Genomic DNA, 21,321 nt, shown 5'->3' with positions numbered 1-21,321 from the left:
CTGTTACTCTCCATTAAGTTGCCAGCTCCCAGAACAAGTTGACTGAATGAGGTCAAGGGAACAGACTCTGTCCTCTCAGAGACAAAAGACTGGTCATTTGTAACTGACAGCTGCCTCTTGAGTGCTGCTTTGCTCATGTCAGCTGCAGCTATAATTACAGCTTTCTCAATATAAGCAGTCACTTCGCCTGTGGAGACCACATCTAACTCACACCCTAACCCTCAGTCCTTAGCTCTGCAGTGGGCTCTGTAAAGGGAATCACTGTGACATTTGTGTTCAATATTACCGAGTCCCAATTCCTTGCTGGTGAGAAGCTGATTTGTTCTCGGTGTGCCCCTTCTGTCTTCACTTGGTCTGTTCAGCGTTCATGATGTATGGTCTGCTATGCGAAAGTCTACATGACTTCATCAAAGAATCGTATGGGGATGATGTGTGGAAGCTCGTCCGGGAACGAGCTGATGTCAGGCTGCACTCCTTTGTAACACACGAGGTAAACCACCTGTGTTTGTACTGGCTGCAATCTTATATTGATATCTATCCTACTCCTGGAATTGCCAAATCTGCCAGGGTTTCTGCAGCTTCTAGCTCCTTACTATTTAGAACATAGAAATCTACTTTACCTAGGGTACACATCTGGCACCATTTCCACCTCTAATCTTTCTGGATATCTCTTTGTAATGTTTTACCATGTGCTGCAGCATTCATGTTATTGGCTGACGTGGTGTGAACAGCACAATCTATTCCTTCATCCAGGTTCACTCGATTATCCCCCATGACAGGGGTGGGGGTGGTGTCAGAGAGTTTGATTTGCAACTGTCCTATTTCTAAGACAAAGTGAATTAGGGCAATATTTTCCAATGTTTACAAGAATGACCACCTAAAATCTTAAAGATTCAGAAGATGCTCAATTCTAAGAGGTTGTTTTGCCCTGACTGTGGAGGAACACTCTCAGGGTAAAGGACAAATCATTCCTGATTGAGATGCAGAAAAATATTTTCACTGAGATGGTGGTGAATCTTTGGAATTCTGTAGCATGGAGGACTGTGGAATCTCAATCTTTGAGTACATTTAAGAAAGCCATTGATAGATTTCTTATTACCACTGGTGTACAGGGTTATGGGAATGGGGCGGGTAAAAAGCATTGTAGAATTTGATAGTTAATGATCATTCTGAATGGCCAAGTAGGCTTGATGGGCTGGATGGCTTAATCCTGTTCCTGTGTTGTGTATCTTTGGAATTTTCTACCCCAGAAGATTTTGAAATCGCCAAAATTGAAAATATTTCACGCCAAAATCATGAAATATGGGGACTGAGCAGGAAAGTGATGCCAAAGACTAAGATCAGCCAGGATAAGTTGTGGGAACAGATTGCGGAAATTAACCCTATTTTCTCAAGAATTTAGAAGGCCAAGGGGTGATCTGATCAATGTCTTCACGATATTAACATGAAAAGACAGGGTAGAAAAAGACAAACCATTTTCATTGGTTGGAGATTCTAGAACCGGGATAGTGCCAAACTGTTCAGTAAGATGTTAGGAAACAAAGGTTGGTGGAGGTTTGGTCCTCTCTTCCACAAATGGCAGTGGGTGCTAGAACAATTAACTTTACAACCAGAATAGATATGTTTTTGTGAAGCAAAGGTATTAAGTGATATAGATCTATGACAGGTATATGAAGTTAAGCCACATATCAGACATGATCTTCCTGAATGGTGGAACAGGCTTAAGGGCTTAATGGCCTATTCCTGCTCCTATTCTTTTCTGTGAACAAAGCTATTTGCAGCTCACAAACCTCATTTGCCACAGTCTGTGTATTTTGACACATCTATTGTCAATCATTCTTTGTGTGCTTTTAGACTTTAAGGGGAAGCTCAATAAGCTTCAATCAGAGAAAGGGAGTGAAGGCTATTATGATGAGTGTAAATAAGGAAGGCTGGGGCAAGGCCCATGTCCTTGGAACACCATATACTCTAGTCTTCAGATTGTTAGAGACGCGATGTCCATTTGGAGATGGGATGTCAATTTGAAGATATGAGCAAGGACCCTATACAGGTTGTGAAACAAAGGTAGAAATTGCCCATGAATTTGAAACTTCTGATGGGCTGATTCCCACAAACTTCTATACTCTTCCAGGGATTAACTCAGCTGTCCATACCTGGTATATGCCACCTTCTTTTTTTGACCACAGCCTCAATTTCTGTACTCATTTATCAATCCCTGCAACTACCAGCCTTGTCCTTCACACTAACAGGAGCATACTGTTTCTGAGCTCTCATTACCTCATTCTTAAAAGCCTCCCAGTTTTAAACTGTCCCTTTATATCCAAATAGCCTTCTCCCATTCAACTTTGGAAGTTTCTGTCTAAATGCCATCAAAATTTGGGGTGGCATGGTGGCCCAGTGGTTAGCACTGCTGCCCCACAACACCAGGGACCCAGGTTTAATTCCAGCCACAGGAGACTGCACACAGACATTCTTTCCATGTCTGCATGGATTTCCTCCCGGTGCTCCAGTTTCCAACACAACCCCCCCCACCCCCCATCCAAAGATGTGCAGGGTAGGTAGACTGGCCATGCTAAATTGCCCATCACATGCAGGGATGTTTGGGTTAGACATGGGAAAGTAGGGGAATGGATCTGGGCGGGATGCTCTTCAAAGGCATAGGGTGGACTTGTTGGACCAAATGGTCTGTTTCCATACCCGCGGGATTCTATGAAAATTGGCCTTACTCCAAATTGGAATTTTAACTTTTTGATCCATTCTATCCTTTTCTAAAACTATTTTAAAACTAATAGAATCACAATCACTTGCTCCAAAGTGTTCTCCCCGCTGACACCTCAGTCACTTGTCCCACATTACCACCTAACAGAAGGCCAAGTATTGCTTCTTTTCTCGTAGGTATATCCACATATTGAATAAGAACGGTTTGTTGTACACACTTCACAAATTCCATCCCATCCAAACCCTTAACACAACGACAGTCCCAGTCTATGTCTGGAAGATTAAAATTGCCTAGCATTACAACCTAACTTTTCTTGCAGATATCTGAAATCTCAACAAGCAAAGAGAACAAAGAACAATAGAGCATAGGAACAGGTCTTTTGGCCCTCCAAGCCTATGTTGACACATCTTGCCCTTCCATACCAGAACTGTCTTCACTTACAGGATCTGAATCCCTCTATTCCCTTCCTATTCATGTATACGTCCAGGTATTTCTTGAATGCTGCTGCTGCTTCCACCACCTCCTCTAGCATGTTCCAGGCAAAGAAACAAAGAAAACTACAGCAAAGGAACAGGACCTTTGGCCTTCCAAGCCTGCGCTGATCAAGATCCTCTGTCTAACCTGCCATCTATTTTCTAACAGTCTGTGTCCATTTGCTCCCTGCCCATCCATGTACCTGTCCAAATATATCTTAAAAGACGCTAACGTGTCTGCGTCTACCACCTCCGCTGGCAACGCGTTCCAGGCACCCACCACCTCTGTGTAAAGAACTTTCCACGCATATCTCCCTTAAACTTTCCTCCTCTCACTTTGAACTCATGACCCCTAGTAATTGAGTCCCCCACTCTGGGAAAAAGCTTTTTGCTATCCACCTTGTCTATACCCCTCATAATTTTGTAGACACTCACTACCCTTTGTGTGAAAAACCTCCCATCTCTTTTAAACTTCCCCCTTGCACCTTGAACCTGTGTCCCCCAGTAATTGACCCCTCCACCCTGGGAAAAAGACTCATACTTTCCACTTTATCTATGCCATTCACAATCTTATGACCTTCTATCAGGTCACCCCTCAACCTCTTCATTAGTGAAAACAAATCCAGTCTATCCAACCTTTCTCAAAGCTAAAGTCTCCTGTGCCAGGCAACATCCTGGTAAAACATTTCTGTACCGTCTCCAAAGCATCCACATCCTTCTGGTATGTGGTGACCAGAACTGTATGCACTATTCCAAGTGTGACCTAACTAAAGCTCTATACAGCTGCAGCATAAGTTGCCTATCGTTATACTTATTGCCCCTTTCAATGGGAACACGACCACCTCCAAGTTCCCCACCATCCTGACTTGGAAATAGAATCGCCATTCCTTCACTGTTGCTGGGTCAAAATCCTGGAATTTCTTCCCTAACCGCATTGTGGATCAACCCAAAGCAGGAGGACTGCAGCGATTCAAGAAGGCAGCTCACCACCACCTTCTCAAGGGCAACTAGAGATGGACAAGAAATGCTGGCCTAACCACCAATGCCCACATCCCACAAATGAATAAAAAAAGAAAAATTCAGACAGGCATTCCATAGGCTTTTGTTAACACCTTCAGTGATTTGTGAACCTGTACACCCAGATCCCTCTGCGTATCAATATTCCTACGCATTCTCCTCACATATTTCCTTCTCAATTCTCCATTGACTACTAGGGACCTATAATAGAATCCCAAAAAGGTGATCATTCCTTTCTTTTCTTTAAATTCCACCCATATATCTTCCGTGAACAGTCTTCCAGGAATATCCTAAGTACAGCCATAATGTTCTTCATAACCAAAAAAGACACTCCCCCCGCCTCTTTTGCCTCAGAGAGATCTGGGAGATTTTGAATATTCCTGGAGACTAGGTCTGCGGGAAGTGTGTTTGGTTGCAAATCCTATAGGACCATAAGGATCGGTTGGAGTAGCAGCTAGAGACAGTGAGGAGTTTACAAGAGTAACGGAGTGTGATGGATGGCAGTTCAGGAAGGTGGAAACACCGTAGATACAGTGAGGCAGATGGTTGATTGTTGGCAGTGGGAGGAGAGGTAGCCAGATGGTGCACGAGTATCCTGTGGTTATCTCCATCTGAAACAAACATGGCGTTTTGGATACTGTAGGAGGGGATGGTCTGTGAGGGGAGTATAGGACTGACAGCCGGGTTTCTGATAGTGTGACTAGTTCTTTTGTAATGATGGGTATATCAAGTTCCAAGTGATTGATTGTAATAGGGGACTCTATAGTCAGGGGCTCAGACAGTTATCTCTGTGGCCGTAAGCGAGATATGAGGTTGGTATGTTGCCTCCCTGGTGCCAGAATCAAGGATGTCTTGGAGAGGATGCAGAATATTCTCAAAGGGGAGAGTGACCAGCAGGACATTATTGTGCACATTTGCACCAACAAAACAAGTGGGGAAAGGGATGAGCTTCTGCAGAGAGAATTTAGGAAACAACACAAGAGGTTAATAAGTAGGTCATTGAGGATTGTAATATCTATGCTACTATTGGTGCCACGTGCTAGTGAAAGTAGGAATAGGAGGACAGACCAAATGAATATGTCACTGAGGAGGTGGTGCAGGGGACAAGAATTTACATTTTTGGACCAGTTTAAGAGGGGTGGGTTCTATCTGAATTGGAAGGTGAACAATATCTTTGTGGGGAAAATTGCTAGTGCTACTCAGGAGGCTTTAAACTAGTAAGGGGATGGAGATAGGGCATGGTTGAAAACATAAGAATCCCTACAATGTGGAAGCAGGCCATTCAGCACATCAAGTCCTCACCAACTCTTCAAAGGGGACCCGCCTCTGCTTGTTTGTTGTTTTAGTGAAACCTGATCTCCAGAGCCCTTGCGCAGTTTCCCAGTCTGACAGCTATGAAACTATATTTGTTGGGGTCCTTCATAAAAGCTGAATCTCCAGGCCTTATGCAATTCCTCAGGCTCCAGCCTTGCCAGGTGCTAGCTCTCCCAAAACTCTTTCTTCATCCTGTTTAAGGTGCAGTCAGATCTTTCTAACTGTCTAGTATATTTATAGCTTGCATTGTTTAATTTCTTTCTTTTGCATAATAATCTTTTATTCTGTTGTTAAGGAATGTCCACAGCTTCATAGGGATATTTGATTAACCTCCAGGTTAGCTAAAAGAAGTTCACTAATGCCCTTCAGTGAAGGAAACTGCTAAAATTACCTGGTCTGGCCTACATGTGACTCCAGACACACAGTAATGTGGTTGACTTTTAACCGCCCTCCGGCTAATTACGGATGGGCAATAAGTGTTGCTTAGCCAGCGACACCCTCATCCCGTGAATAAATAAAGAAAAGTCTACCAAGGCAGGTTTTATTCTGACTAGTCCAGTGGCAGAAGAAGAAGATACAGCCTGTAGAATCCCATAAGACCACTCTCTCATTCAAGAGAAACAAATAATGGTAGAGTAACCTGAGGGTCACCGTGCCTCAGGCAAAGGAAGTTGAGAAGGTGAGTCCTTCATGGTAACCTTAGTCAGTGTAGGAATTGAATGCAAACTGTTGGCAGCAGCCTACATCACAAATCAGCTGTCCAGCTAACAAACCCCTTGCCCAGTTGTGTTATAGGGATCAAATTTTTCATTTGCCGCAAATCTGTTCACTCCATCAACTTAACAATGTCTTTTTGGAGTTCTACTCAGTCCTCAAAGTTTATAGTTCTTCCAAGTAATTTCGTATCATCTGCAAGTTTTGAAATTGTGGCTCATACACCAAAGTCTGTCATTAACATATGTCAGGAAAAGCAAGGGTCTTAACGTCAACCACAGGTGAAATTCACTACAAATCTTCTCTAAAGCCAGAAAAGAAACACATCTATTAAGTATGACCCTCTATTTCCTGTTACTCAATGAATTCCTTGGGTTTGGTTTCCATTATTTCTGATAGAATGTGCAACCTACAGGATGCTGTGTGTCACACAGACTGCTCAACGTGTGTTCCTCTTTCTTTGCTTCAGGTTTACAGTGAGAGTGTGATTCCTCGAATTGCCATGGCAGCCAGTGGGGTCACTGGGACTCCCTACAGTGATCTGATGAACTCATGGGGAGTTTACTTCCTCGGATTTGTGGGGAAGTATGGATATGACAGAATCCTGAAGGTGAGTAATAGAATGAACCTGTATCTGCCTGAGATTTGGGAATAAATGAGGGACTATCTGTGTCAAAACTGTCAATCATACAGCCTCCATTGGATAACAAGACAACATTTCTCCTGAAATCTGCCAAGACAGAGTTACAACCAGGGAAAGAGGAAGGAGAAAGCACTGGGGTAAGAGAGAGAGACAAACAGATAAGTCTGAGGGAAAAGGGGGACAGGCAGGACTGGGGAAAAAGAGAGAGAGTGAAAGTTAGACAGACAGACAATGAGTGAGAAATGAGAGGGAGACCAGAGAAAGAGAGAGAGATAGAAATGAGTGGGAAAAGGGGAGACAGACAGTCAGGACTGGGAAAAGAGAGACAGAGATAGGTAGAACTGTGGGGGGAGAGAGAGTGAGACACCAAAATGACTGGGGAAAAGGAGCATGAAAGAGATTGGCAAGACTGGGGAAAGAGAGAGTGAGAGGGAGACTGAGGACATGAGAAAGAGGGGGAAGACAGAAACAGGCGAGACTGCAGATTAAAATAACTCCACAGAGGCTGGTATCCTATCATCAAGTGACCCTTCAGTTATACTTGTTTAGTACTGGCCTTCTCAGAGCCAGTTCTTAGAGTGAACAGAATGTCTGACACTCGTATTTACATCTGCCAGCCAGGGCTCCGTGATTGGACCAGATTAATAGTCCCAAACAAGGAACTTGTATTCTATGAAGTCCACCTGGCTAACCTCATTACAATCATTCGTACCTTCCCCTCCAAGTCTATGGACAGAGACCTGCTCCTTTTCTTGTAGCCTCTCCTGGGCATTTTTGCAGCGGTCCAGTTCCTCTGACTGAGCCACTGTGTCCTGGACCATAGTCTGTCTCTTGTGCCCAGACCATCTTCGAAGAATTTCACCCTCTTCTTCAGGCAGTAAAGTCGATTAAGGTGTCAAAGCCATGACATTTGCTGTGTCTACCTCAGACTGCAGGGTTTCTTTGATGCTAGACAGAGGGAGTTTTGACAGCCTTTCTGGCCGTTCTGACAGGTGAAGTATGTTTTGCTTCCGCCCCGTCTGTGGCTTTCACATGGTCCACATGACTGTTCAGGACAGCCACATACACCCAAACATAGAACCTGACCTAGTTTTGCCAGGACCTGATCTTTTTGCATGCACAGTTATTGTCAGCGGTGACCAAAAAGATGCCCAGAAAGTTTGAAACCAGAACCAGTGAATCTGCCAGAAGGAGGTGGCTTAATGCATCCATAATTGTTACTTGATATCCTGGACAGTGTTGCAACATGTAATTGTACACACAGATGTATGGGACTTCCCACTGCTGAATTCAACCTGAAGATATGGGCAACAGGGCCTTGTCCTCGTTGAGTACCCCTACAGGGGTTTGTGGTCTGTTCCTATTACAAATTTACATCTGTAAAGGAATTTTCTAATACCAAAATTGACCGTCCGTCAAAGCTTCCTTCTCTGTCTGGGCACATGTGTGCTCTGCATCAGCCAAAGTCTGTGAAGCATACACTATTAGTCATTCCTCTCCATTGGGCCATCTGTGAGCCAACACTACCCCAATACCATACGAGGAGGCATTGCATGTCAGCACCAAACCTCACGTGGGTGTGCCAACAGCTTAGACAATAGCTGCTTCTTCACTTCCCTAAAGGCTATGTCTTGGCTATGAAACCATTTCCAAGGCTGACCCTTTTTCAATAGCAAATTTAATGCTGCCAGGATTGAGGCCTTTCGTAGTAAGTACTTTAACTCCAGTACCTCCTTTTATCTTTCAACAAACATAACCCGGTCTTGTCAACTGAAGCCCAAGTAGGTCATTTGGGTGACTAGAACACACATTTTACCTTTCTAAGGTGTATGTCCATCTTGGAGAAATGTCTAAGCACTATGTTGAAGTTCTCCAAGTGCTCTTTACTCGTCTTCCTTGTCATTACCATGTTATCCAGATAAATGACGAACTGGAGCAGACCTTGTAAAATGTTCTCCATTGCCCACTGAAAAATGCCACGGGCTGATGGTACCCCAAATGACAATCTCATACATTGGTACAAACCAATACTGGGTATTAATTGTAGCAGATGCCTGGGAATCTCATCTAAGCGCAATTGCAGGTATGCAAGGCTCATGTTCTAGTTTCATAAAAGACAGACGGTCCTGCCAGATTTGTACGTGAGTTCTCGATGTGACAGATTGAGTATTTATCCAGCTGTAAAAATTGGTTTACTATTTGTTTAAATTCTCCACAAACCAAACTGGGACCTGTTGAACTTCACGATTGGTATGCCTGGTGTTGCCCATTCCACAAATTGTACTAGGTTAATGATTTTTTTGCTTTCCAGTCTCCTGATTTCTGCCTCCAACTGAACCAATTACTTCACATATGAGACCAGAACTGAAGCTGTACCCTTAATCCATAATGGTTCTTTGGTATTGGTTGTCAGTCCGGCTGAGGTCTTAAGGGTTGGAATCCACGGCAAATTTTGCTAATTTTTTTTAAAAACTTGGCCCATTAGTTGTCCTACTCAATTCAGGCCTAGTGGGACTCTTTTTCGTCTTGGGCCCGCATACAAGTGCAACTACAATGGCTTGACAGCCTGCATCCTGAAGAAAATGTTAACCATTTGGCCAAGATTTGGTTTTGTTTTAGAGTTTTGCTGTGGGCTGATTTAGAGTCCCTCTAAGTCCTGACTGAGACTATGCATTTGCCTTCACTCAAGTGGTGTCCCCAAGCTCATTTGGCTTGTTGAAGGTGTCCACTTCCATCAGCACACCATAGCCTCCAGCAGCCACATTTTCTAATGATGTAGCCGGTCGTAGTGTCCATTTGAAGTTCAGGTGGGCTTCAGCTAGTAGGCACTTTTGCATAGTTACGTAATTAATCCCACATACCAAATAGTCTCACAGCATCTTATTAAGAGTTAAACCAAAGTCACATGCCTCTGCAGTCACCTTAACCTCTTCAAAAGTCCTGACATGGATTCCCCTGGTTCTCGAACTACCAAGATCAATAGTGTCTCAGAATTGGAGGAGGTTTGCAGTCGTAATATTCCTAAACTAAATCTCTCAATTCTTGAAAGGTTTTGGTATCTGATCCCTTGGGAAATGTTAGGCTCCTGATAACTGAAAAGCTGCAGGTACACAAGCTGTCAGAAGAATTAGTCATTGCTTTTCATTTGCCCCGATGTCATTTGCCCAGAAAAAATGCATTTTTTCTGCTTATTGGGACCAGTCTTTGAGGGCAGGATTGAATGAGTTGAGCTTCCCAAATAATCAGATGAAACCAAAAGTTTGCAGGCCAAAGCTGAACTTTGGTTCGACCCTGAGGACCCCCAAATTACTCAGGAGTCCATTCTAAAACCATTATCTCTCACATTTCGGAATAAGTGGGGAGAGGAGAAAGTCCCCAAGGGAAAAATCAACAAGATTAAACACTTCTGGGGTTAAAAAGAGTGGCGTCAGGAGGAAGGTAGCATATGTTTCAGGTGTGGGAAGACCAGGCACTGGCAGAAAAATTGCTCCAGTGCCCAGAAGAATATTGAGGAGAGAGATCCTCCCGTGCTCACCTGAAAACCAGGTCCAGTAGAGCTGTGTTACTTTAACTCCTTTGATGAGTTTCTAAAAACATTCTAGGCTGCACTCACAAGGTCACGGATGGCAGCCAAAGATACTAGTACAAGAGCCTCTCGTACCCCGCACAACAGCGGCCTGTGACGAGAGCCAGAAGGGTTCAGGGTGAACCCAAACAAGGCACAAGTGAGCCAGCAGGAAATCCCTGCGCTGACTGTGTAGGTGGGGCAGAGAGTAATGATTCGACCCTATGCTGAGAGTAAGCACCAAGCTGGCACACTGGCCACAGAAGGAACCCAAACAGGTACCTGCTAGCAGCTGCCCAGAATAGCAGGGGGGGGAGCAAAGCAGGGGGGTGGAGTGGGGTGCAAGGGTAGTACTGGCCCCAGATTTAAAAACGGTCCAGGTGCAGGATTCCACCCTTAAGCCTCTCCTAGGAACACTGGCTGAGGGAAAGAAAGTTCAGCGCCCCTTCAAATAAGGCAGCCAGGTGGTATGTATCACAATAAGGGGGCAGGCAACCAGATAGTGGCCCTGGATGGTGGGAAGCCCCAGAGGAAGCCCCAGTCCTGCAGACTGCTGGGCCTGGGTAGGTGAACTGCCTCAAAGGGCAGGTTAACCAGCCCGTAGATTGGGACTCAGGAAGTTCCCTGCAGCCTGCCGGGGAGGCCACAATCCCATAGGCTGCAGGCCCTGCAGCAACCAAGACCCTCATGGGTCAGGTCAGCCCACCCATAGCTGGGAGTCGGGAGGGTCCCCGGTTAGAAAGGGGAAAAAACTGACAAGAATCCTTCAAACCCCAGAACTGAAGAAGCCCAGGTCTCAACCCTGGTTGGCCAGTGGCTGCAGAAGGCACAGGCCATCAGATTTTAGCCTAGCCACACAGAAACAGTTGGCATTGTACAGTTTGAATGTATATAATGACGTGTAGGTTTGTTTTGAGGGCTAAGATTTGCGTGATGTGTAGAATGTTGGACTGTTTAAATATGGAGCTGAGCCTGAGCGCTGCCAAAGGGCGAGGTTATCTCCCATATTGTCTTTATCAGGAAATTTTATCTGAAGTGGACAAGGTGCTGGTACTGGTGACCCTGATCAGAGTCAGCGCCAGATGGCTGGGGTCAAATTCAACTCAGTACTGCAGTCACGCCGGGTTCACCTATGGGGAGGCATCCATTCTATGCCCAAGAATAAAAATAGTGGCTTTCTGGGGTTACAGTGGCAGAAGGTAAACAGGTCTGTCTTAGCTGTACGGGGAATATGACTTTGGGCAGGTGGCAGTGACTCAGGAAACTGATGGAAGTCACCAGGGACCATACCGCTGACTGGGAACAACTGGACAACGCCACCTACCAGACGATCACTGGGACCCTGGGAGAGTTAATGTCTGCTGAGACAAATGGTGGGAATCTAAATGGGGAATCTATCTGTGCATGTTGGGGTCAGAAAGGATCTGTCTAGTGGGAGTGTCCATTGCTTTCAGCAGGCAATGGCAGGACATCGGGGACAGGATCCGCTGGGATTAGAAATTGGACTCCTGCATGGTCCTACTAAAAAGTTCCCACCTACTGGCCCTCCTGTCAGAATAAACACAGATAGGTGTCCGCCCACAGCCAAGGGCCTGAGAATGGCCTAGATCTAATCCCGGCCGACACACTACTGTACAAAGGGATGCACTATGCCATTGCATCGGTAATACTAAACTTAACCGACAGCTGCTTTCCTGAGTGGTGCCCACGAGAGACTGAGCGGCTGTATCAGGCCTTCCTCCGGGAAATATTCCGTAGGTTCTACAAACTAGACCTAGGGAAAATGGACAAAACAGACCTATGTGCTTCTGCCACAGAGAATCTCAATCAATGGGGTGTGCGAAGACAGAAAAAGGGAATTTGAACGACTTAGCCACAGAATATAACCCGGGGTCATCAGTCCTCAACGGCAAGAACAACATTCAGCTAGCCCTGTAAATTAAGGGTTTGAAAGACCAGCTCTGCAAAATTCTAGGGGAGGAAAACATGACGGTGGGGGCAGAACCCTAGGAGAACCAGGCCATGACAGTTCACCTAAAAGAGATTATTGCTGAGCTGGAGAGACATGCTGAGACAGTGAACATTCTAATTCAGGAGGAGCGGAACGCCTTTGAGGAGGCCGTGAGGAATGAGGTGTGTGTGCCGCGTGGGGCTTGGTTATATGCCGAGCGCCGCAGTAACCTGGACGACTTACAATTGGTCCCAAATAAAAACCAAAAGAACTGCAATGCTGTAAATCAGGAACAAAAACAAAGTTGCTAGAAAAGTTCAGCAGGTTTGGCAGCATCTGTGTAGGAGAAAACAGAGTTAACCTCTCAGGTCCGGTGACCTTTCCTCAGAGTCACCAGACCCAAAATGTTAACTCTGTTTTCTCCTTCATAGATACTGCCAGACCTGCTGAGCTTTTCCAGAACTTTGTTTTTGTTACAAATAGGTCCCTTCTGGATCAGCAAGAAACACCTCATGGCACTCCAATCCTTTAGCAGTTCACTCAGCCCATACCAGCTCTGCCTGGCCTTGGAGGCCTGCCCTGTCCTGGTAAATTGTGGGCAGTCTAACCACTGGATTCCAGTTTTACACCACTTATACCCCTCACCAGTTTACAGGGTGGAGAATATTGGAGTCATTTGTGGAGGACTACATGTCCATTTCAAGATAGTCCCACCCTACGTAATTAAGTGGGAGCACTCTATGATGGGGACTGACCTGTAAGGGTGCTGGGGCCAGGGTGCACATGTAATACTGTGTCCCCAGCACTTGAAATCCTTCTTGCAACCTTAGTGTGGGTTCCAAGCTGTGGATACGGAGCGTATAAATTGCACTATGGAGGTAATGGCACACAACCACGTTCCTCCACAGGTGGCATACCTAGGCAATAGGATCTATTGTGTCACCACAAGCATATCCAGCTACCGGTACAAGCAGCATCTGATATGTCCGGCGAGCAATAGCAGGTTTTGTTCTAACCCACAAGCGGAAGTTCAAGTGGCCCGGGAATGTCTTATTCTGATTCCTGAACCCACCATGATTCACCTTGCTGTAAGCAAAAATTTCACTGACCTGCTAGACTATGTGGCCCACTTTGGATACCCTATTGCCCTCTTACCAGAAAGCCTCACATCATTGTTCAAGGTAGTAGAAATCTCACAAAAGCACTTTTATACCCTTGAATTGACTACCCAGAAGATCAGAAGGGACATGACCAAACTGATGGAACCAGTCATGATGGGACCTGTGGTTAGATGTTGAAATCCCCACCTGGATTAGGGTGATCTCCTGTAGTTTGATAATGCTGTATCTGTTATGGGCCACTGTCGGGCAACATAGCTAGCTCACAGGTACCAGCACTGAAGCATCTGCAACAAACCTGACATTCCATGTGGGCAGAATTAAAACATGGCTGCATCTCACATGAAATATCTTGGGTTTTGTACGGATCAAGTCAATGTAAACATTTGTGCTAAGCGTATAATGTGTATAATATATCTTTTCCCGATCCTGTCTATTTTCCTTCCTCAGGAGAGGCCATGCACCATTTCAAGACAAGATTAGTTTAGGCAATCTGGGGAGCTGATTTTGAGGTCTCAATGATTTTTGCCCACCCAAAGTGATACTCTCATGTGTAGAGTATCAAAGGGGGGAATATGTAAGATAGGGCAAAAGTCCCCATCAGTTTATGAACATACCATGGACTTGAAAACCCTCTGAAGGCAGAAGCTGTGGAAATTATATTGGATTAAATTCACGGGGACTCCAGAAACCATGGGCTACAACTGAGCCAGGAAAAGGCTGGCTGGAACAGGTTGGGAAAAATATAAGTCTGGGGCAGATAACTGGAGGGGGTAACTAACAGAAACTAAAGGAAGACCCTGATTCATACCTCAGTTAAAAACAGTGCAAGCCAGTGTACAGGAAACAAATAACTTCAATCACTCCAGACCCTTTGGAGCCTACGGAGATATAAAATCATTCAATTATCAATCAGTGCTCAGGCACTAAAATACTGAACATTCCTTGTGGAGCACCTATGTTCGGTTTGCAACAAACGACAACACCTCCCAGTCACGAACCACTTCAAATCCCCCTCCCACTCCCTGGATGACATGTCCATTCTGGGCCTCCACCAATGTCACAACGATGCCACCCGGACACTGGAAGAACAGAAACTCATATTCTGCCTTGGACCCCTGCAACCCAATATATCAATGTGGACTTTACTAGCTTCAAAATCTCCCCATCCCCAACCTCATCTTAAGACCAACCACCCCCCCCCCATCCCTGCCTCCTTGACCTGTTCATCTTCTCTCCCACCTATCCGCCCCTCCCTCCTCACTGACTAACCCCATCCCCACTTCCTACGTACACTCACCTTTACTAGATTCATCATCGCCTTCTTGACCTGTTCATCTTCTCTCCCACCTATCCACTCCACTATTCACCTTCTATCAACGCTTCCCCACCTCTGTTTATTTCAGAGACCACTTCCCCTCCTGCATTTCTGAAGAAGAGTCCCGGCCGGAAACGTCAGATTTCCTGCTCCTCTGATGCTGCCTGGCCTGCTGTGTTCCTCAAGCTCCATACCTTGTTATTTCAGACTCCAGCATCAGCAGTTCCTGCTATGTCTGAACATTCCACACCATTGTGCCACATGCAAACCCGTTTCACCTTGGATGTAAAACCATTCACATCACTATGTGAAACTAAACTAATACGCATCCAAGGGAAATGCCAGACATTCCAAAACCATCCAAACCTATTCAGCTCAATCGAAAAACCTTCACACCTACTCCAATGCTCAGGAAGCCCATTCATCCCCGTGAGGAGGAACAGTAGCTCAATAGATTTAGCAGGAGATAAGGGGTGGGGCTGCAGTTTGGTACAACCGGAGACCCTGAACCCAGCACAGGAGTGAAAGAAAGAGAAACAAGCGAAGAAAAAGGGAAATGAGTGAAGCAAGAAGAGGAGAGAAAGACAGCGAGTGTGCCAGAATCCTGCGCTTTCAATGGGACACTGCGAATTCGGGCTCTGTGAGACCAGCACTGCAATACTAATCACTTAATACCAGCAACTAACTACGAACTTCCACTCAACGTCGAGAGGCGATCTAAGGCATCCAGAGGCATGAAACACCAACCGGAGAAACACCAGCAGCATTCACTACCATCCACAATAACAACCTGCTCGCAAGGACCACCTGGAGAAGAAAGAAAAGCAGGGTACTCACCAGGCCGATCACACGCATCTAACCGACTGACTGTTATCGGTACCTGCGGCCCTTCACACAGTCCCAACTACAGCCAGTGACGATGGACAAGAGCCAATCAAAATCACGTTTTCACACCAGAGATTAGACTAAAGTCATCAAGACCTCTAACCCAGTTTGGCTTTGGGGCTAATGGTGTAGGGTACCTCTAAGGAAGGGAAGTGAAATAGGTCTTGGGGTCAGCAGGTAATCTCACTCTGTATCTCTCTCCTTTTCCTCTTCCCTATTAGCATAAGTAACAGTCACCCACTGTATCTATTTACCTGTATCTATTAAGTCTGAGATACAAGGCTTAACTGTGGGTTAAGTTAACTGGGAGACAAGGTCTCAGTCAGAGACAGGCAGGTTCTAATTTTGATACTCACTTTCTTGTTTTTTTTCTGTAAATATATTGACTTTGCTTGTTTGTTCAAAAGAAACAAAGTTTTATTTGCCTCTGAAATGTCCGCCTCTGGTGTTTCCACCACACCACATTCCATACATAAGTCCAGTGTCAGAACCAGGCAGCACTTCCTACACTGGCATGATTGGAAGCAAGAGGGAGAAAGAGAGAGTAAAAGGAATGGCCAAAGAGATGGAGTTCCCCTTCTTTCTGTGCACCATTACCTCTGGAGTCCCGTCAATGCTGTATCCTTCCCTCACCCTCTCATCTTTCACATGCAGCATCATTTCTGATTGAGAGAGGATCGCACTGATTTTCATTTGGTGTTGTTCATTCCGTGTTCATGTTCTCCATGTAGACTGTTTGATTTCGTTCACTTAGCATTGTTTCTTTATCTGTATCACCTCATTCTGTTTTACTCTGCATGTTCCTCACAATCCTCCAACATTGAAATTCCCCCCCTGCATGCAGTATTGTTCATCATACTCTCAGGACAACTCACAATTCTCTATTGATATGTTTGCAGTTGAGTTGTGCTTTCCCCATCCTGTACTGGCCATACCCCTGTCCCCAAACCTTCCCATGATGTGATGTTTCTCTCCCCATTCCCCCAGGTTCTAGGCAGACATGTCCGTGACTTTGTGAACGGTTTGGACAATCTTCATGAGTACTTACGCTTCAGCTACCCCAAGGTCCAGCCCCCGACTTTCTTCTGCCAGGAGGAATCAGCCACAGGAGTTACCCTTCACTACAGGTACCACCACTGAATACAGATGGGTCACAATGATGGGGTTAGGAGGATGAGGAAAGTGAAGGGTCAGGAGTTACTAGTGTTGTGGGGGGGAATGAGGGAGGAGAAGGATCAGTGGTTACTGGTGTGGGAGGATGTCAAAAGGTCATGGAATTATTTGTGTGGGAGAATGCCGAAAAGTCAGGGGTTATTGATGTTGGGAGTGGTGATGAGGGAGGTGAAGGATCAAGGGACGCGAGTGCAGGAGGAAGAAGGTTGAGAACAATCAAAGGTCACTGATTGAATGACTCTATTGAACAATGTCAGAAATGAGACATTTTGTAAAACTCTCCTCTGAGTCACATGGTTCCAAAATGAGCACAATTTCAAGGTTGACATTGCAGTGTGATACTGAGGAAGTGCTGCACTGTTGAAGCTGCTGACTTTCAAATGAGGTATTAGCTAAGGCCCCATCTACCCCTTAGGTGAATGTGGCACTATTTTAAAGAAGAGGTGGGGAATTCTCCACTGTGTCCTTGACAATATCTATCCCTCAAACAAGCAGGTTGTCTGTATCACATAATCACATTATTCTTTGTGGGATCATGCTATTCCCAAATTGGGTGCCTTGTTTCTTTCCTTCTTTCATAGGAATCACTTGTATAGCTGTCCTTCAATGGTGTGACTTGTTCAGTCATATCAGAGGGCAGTAAAGAGTCAACCCCATCACTTAGCTGGACTGGCTAAGGACACAGATTTCCTCCCCTAAAGACATTAATGAATCAGACATATTTTTATGACACAAAAACAGAAATTGCAGTTGAAATGCAGCAGGGCTGGCAACATCTGTGGAGGGAAAACAGTTAACATTGAGTCCTGTGACACTTGCTCTGTGAATTTCACATTTCCAATTCCTTGTCTCATTTTGGATTTTGATAACAATTGTCATGGGCACCAAAATTGGTGGTATAGTTGACAGTGAAGAGTGTAACAGGATCTTGATAACTGGACCAGTGAGCTGAATGGCAGATGGAGTTGAATACAGATAAATACATGGTGTTTAATTTTGGTAAGACAAACCAAGACAGGATTTTTTTACAGTTCATGGTAGGACCCATTGAATGTTGTCACAAAGAGAGACCTAGGGGTACAGGTATAGTGTTCCTTAAAAATGGTGTCACAAATAGGGTGGTGAATAAAGTGTTTCGCAGCGTTGTTTTACTCGGTCAGAGTATTGAATACAGGAGTTGAGACATCACGTTACAGCTGTACAAGTCAATGATAAGGCCACATTTGGAGTACTGCATACTATTCCGATCACTTTGCTATAGGAAGGATGTTATTAAACTAGAAAGGGTGCAACAAAGATTTACAAGATTCTTACCTAGACTGGAAGGTTTAGGTTATAAGGAGAGGCTGGACAAGCTGGGAATTTTTTGCTGGGATCTTGACCAAGATCTTTGTAGCCTCAGCAGCCACTGGAGAGGTCCCGGAGGACTGGTGAGTAGCGAATTTGGTTTCTCTGTTCCAGAAGGGAAATAGAGACAATCCAGGAAATTGTAGAGTGGTGAATCTCAAATCAGTGGTTGGGAAGCTATTGGAGAGAATTCTTCAAGATAGGATTCACGTGCACTTGCAAAAGCATGGCCCAATTAGGGACAGTCAGCATGGTTTTGTGCAAGACAGGTCATGTCTTACAAAATGGATTGAATTTTTTGACAAAGTGACAATGGTGATTGATGAGGGTAGAGCAGTGGATGTTGTCTACATAGACTTTAATAAAGCTTTCGACACGGTTCCTCATGGTAGGCTCATCCAGAAGGTAAAGATGCATGGGATGCAAGGTAGAGGGTTGTGGTGGAAAGGTGTTTTTCAGGCTGGAGTTGTGAATAGTGGTGTTCCACAGGGATCTGTATTAGGACTTTTGCTGTTTGTGATATACATAACTGACTTGGATGGACATACAGATGAGTGGGTTGGTAAGTTCGCAGATGATGCAAAGATCAGTGGAGTTGTGGACAGTGTAAAAGATTATCAAAGGATACGATGTGATATAGATCAGTTGCTGATATGGGTGGAGAAATGGCAGGTGGAGTTTAATCTGGGCAAGTGTGAGGTGATGTACTTTCAGAGATCAAATATTAAGGAAATGTATACAGTTAATGGCATGACCCTGAACAGCATTGATGTACAGAGGGATCTTGGCGTTCAAGCATTCTCCCCAAAAGTGGCCACACAAGTAGATAGGGTGTTAAAAAAGGCATATAGCTTGATTGCCTTTATATATCAGGGAATTAAGTACAAGAGTCCGGATGTCGTGTTGCAATTTTATACGATTTTAGTTAGGCCATGCTTAGAGTGTTGCATTCACTTATGGTTGCTACATTACAGGAAGGAAGTGGAGGCTTCCCAGAGTTGAAATGTCTAATACTAGGGGACATATATTTATGGAGTGGGAAAGTTCAAAGCAGATTGCCGAGCCTTTGGCATTGATCTTTAATTCGTCATTGTCTACAGGAATAGTGCCAGATGACTGGAGGATAGCAAATGTGGTTCCCCTGTTCAAGAAGGGGAGTAGAGACAACCCTGGGAATTATAGACCAGAGAGCCTTACGTCAGTTGTTGGTAAAGTGTTGGAAAAGGTTACAAGGGATAGGATTTATAATCATCTAGAAAAGAATAAATTGATTAGGGATAGTCAGCACGGTTTTGTGAAGGCAAGGTCGTGCCTCACAAACCTTATTGAGTTCTTTGAGAAGGTGACCAAACAGGTAGATGAGACTAAACCGGTTGATGTGATGTATATGGATTTCAGCAAGGCATTCGATAAGGTTCCCCACAATAGGCTATTGTACAAAATGCGGAGGAATGGAATTGTGGGAGATATAGCAATTTGGATCGGAAATTGGCTTGCTGAAAGAAGACAGAGGGTGGTAGTTGATGGGAAATGTTCATCCTGGAGAGCAGTTACTAGTGGTGTACCGCAAGGGTTGGTGTTGAGTCCACTGCTGTTTGTCATTTTTATAAATGACCTGGATGAGGGCATAGAAGGATGGGTTAGTAAATTTGCAGACGACACTAAGGTCGGTGGAGTTGTGGATAGTGACGAAGGATGCTGTAGGTTGCAAAGAGACATAGATAAGCTGCAGAGCTGGGCTGAGAGGTGGCAAATGGAGTTTAATGCAGACAAGTGTGAGGTGATGCACTTTGGTAGGAGTAACCGGAAGGCAAAGCACTCAGCTAATGGTAAGATTCTTGGTAGTGTAGATGAGCAGAGAGATCTCGGTGTCCATGTACACAGATCCTTGAAAGTTGCCACCCAGGTTGACAGGGCTGTTCAGAAGGCATACAGTGTTTTAGCTTTTATTAATAGAGGGATCAAGTTCCAGAACCAAGAGGTTATGCTGCAGCTGTACAAAACTCTGGTGCGGCCGCACTTGGAGTATTGTGTACAGTTCTGGTCACCGCATTATAAGAAGGATGTGGAAGCTTTGGAAAGGGTGCAGAGGAGATTTACTAGGATGTTGCCTGGTATGGAGGGAAGGTCTTACGAGGAAAGGCTGAGGGACTTGAGGCTGTTTTCATTAGAGAGAAGAAGGTTGAGAGGTGACTTAATTGAAACATATAAAATAATCAGAGGGTTAGATAGGGTGGATAGGGAGAGCCTTTTTCCTAGGATGGTGACGGCGAGCACGAGGGGGCATAGCTTTAAATTGAGGGGTGAAAGATATAGGACAGATGTCAGAGGTAGTTTCTTTACTCAGAGAGTAGTAAGGGAATGGAACACTTTGCCTGCAACAGTAGTAGATTCGCCAACTTTAGGTACATTTAATTCGTGATTGGACAAGCATATGGACGTACATGGAATAGTGTTGGTTAGATGGGCTTCAGATCGGTATGACAGGTCGGCACAACATCGAGGGCCAAAGGGCCTGTACTGTGCTGTAATGTTCTATGTTCTATGTTCTATGAGATGTGGAGTAAAGTTTTTTTTGACACGTTTCCGGGGTGGTGGTGGAGGCAGATATGACAGGGATATTTAAGGACAATAAGCACATGAATGTTCAAGGAATGGAGGAATATGGACCAAAGACAAGCAGAAGGGATTAGATTAATTTGGTATCATGTTCAGCACAACATCTTGGGCTGAAGAGCCTTTCCTGTGCTGTGCAGTCTATGTCCTATGTTTTTCCCTGGTGTGTAGGAAGCTGAGGTCTGATCTTGTAAGAGGTTTATAAAGTCATGAGGGTCATAGATAAGGCGAATAGACAAGGTCTTTTCCGCAGGGCAGGGGAATCCAAAACTGCAGGGCCTAGGTTTAAGGTGAGAAGGGAAAGGTTTAAATAGATCCTGAGAGGCAAAGTTTTCACAAAACTGCTGTGTTGGAATGTGGGGAGGTATGTATGGAACGAGCTGCCAGAAGAAATGGTAGCAGTGTATATAATTACAACATTTAAAAGACATTTGGACAGGTACATGGATGGTAAAAATTTAGAGGGAT

General features: G+C 44.9%; 1 protein-coding gene across 4 annotated transcripts in view; it reads left to right on the top strand.

Moving 5' to 3' along the window:
* The first annotated feature begins 205 nt into the window (after positions 1–205).
* LOC125458381 (soluble guanylate cyclase 88E-like) overlaps positions 206–21,321 on the top strand; it is a 135,010-nt gene continuing 113,894 nt past the window's right edge. For all 4 annotated transcript variants that reach the window (XM_048543629.2, XM_048543628.2, XM_048543627.2 and 1 more), the window contains exons 1-3: positions 206–490; positions 6,707–6,847; positions 16,705–16,844. In XM_048543629.2, the coding sequence (XP_048399586.1) occupies positions 368–490; positions 6,707–6,847; positions 16,705–16,844 (404 nt within the window). In that variant the 5' untranslated portion in view covers positions 206–367. The remainder of the gene's footprint in view (positions 491–6,706; positions 6,848–16,704; positions 16,845–21,321) is intronic.

This window comes from Stegostoma tigrinum, chromosome 13 (assembly GCF_030684315.1).
Source record: "Stegostoma tigrinum isolate sSteTig4 chromosome 13, sSteTig4.hap1, whole genome shotgun sequence".
Classification (NCBI taxonomy): Eukaryota; Metazoa; Chordata; class Chondrichthyes; order Orectolobiformes; family Stegostomatidae; genus Stegostoma; species Stegostoma tigrinum.
This window is presented reverse-complemented; position numbering and strand designations above follow the sequence as displayed.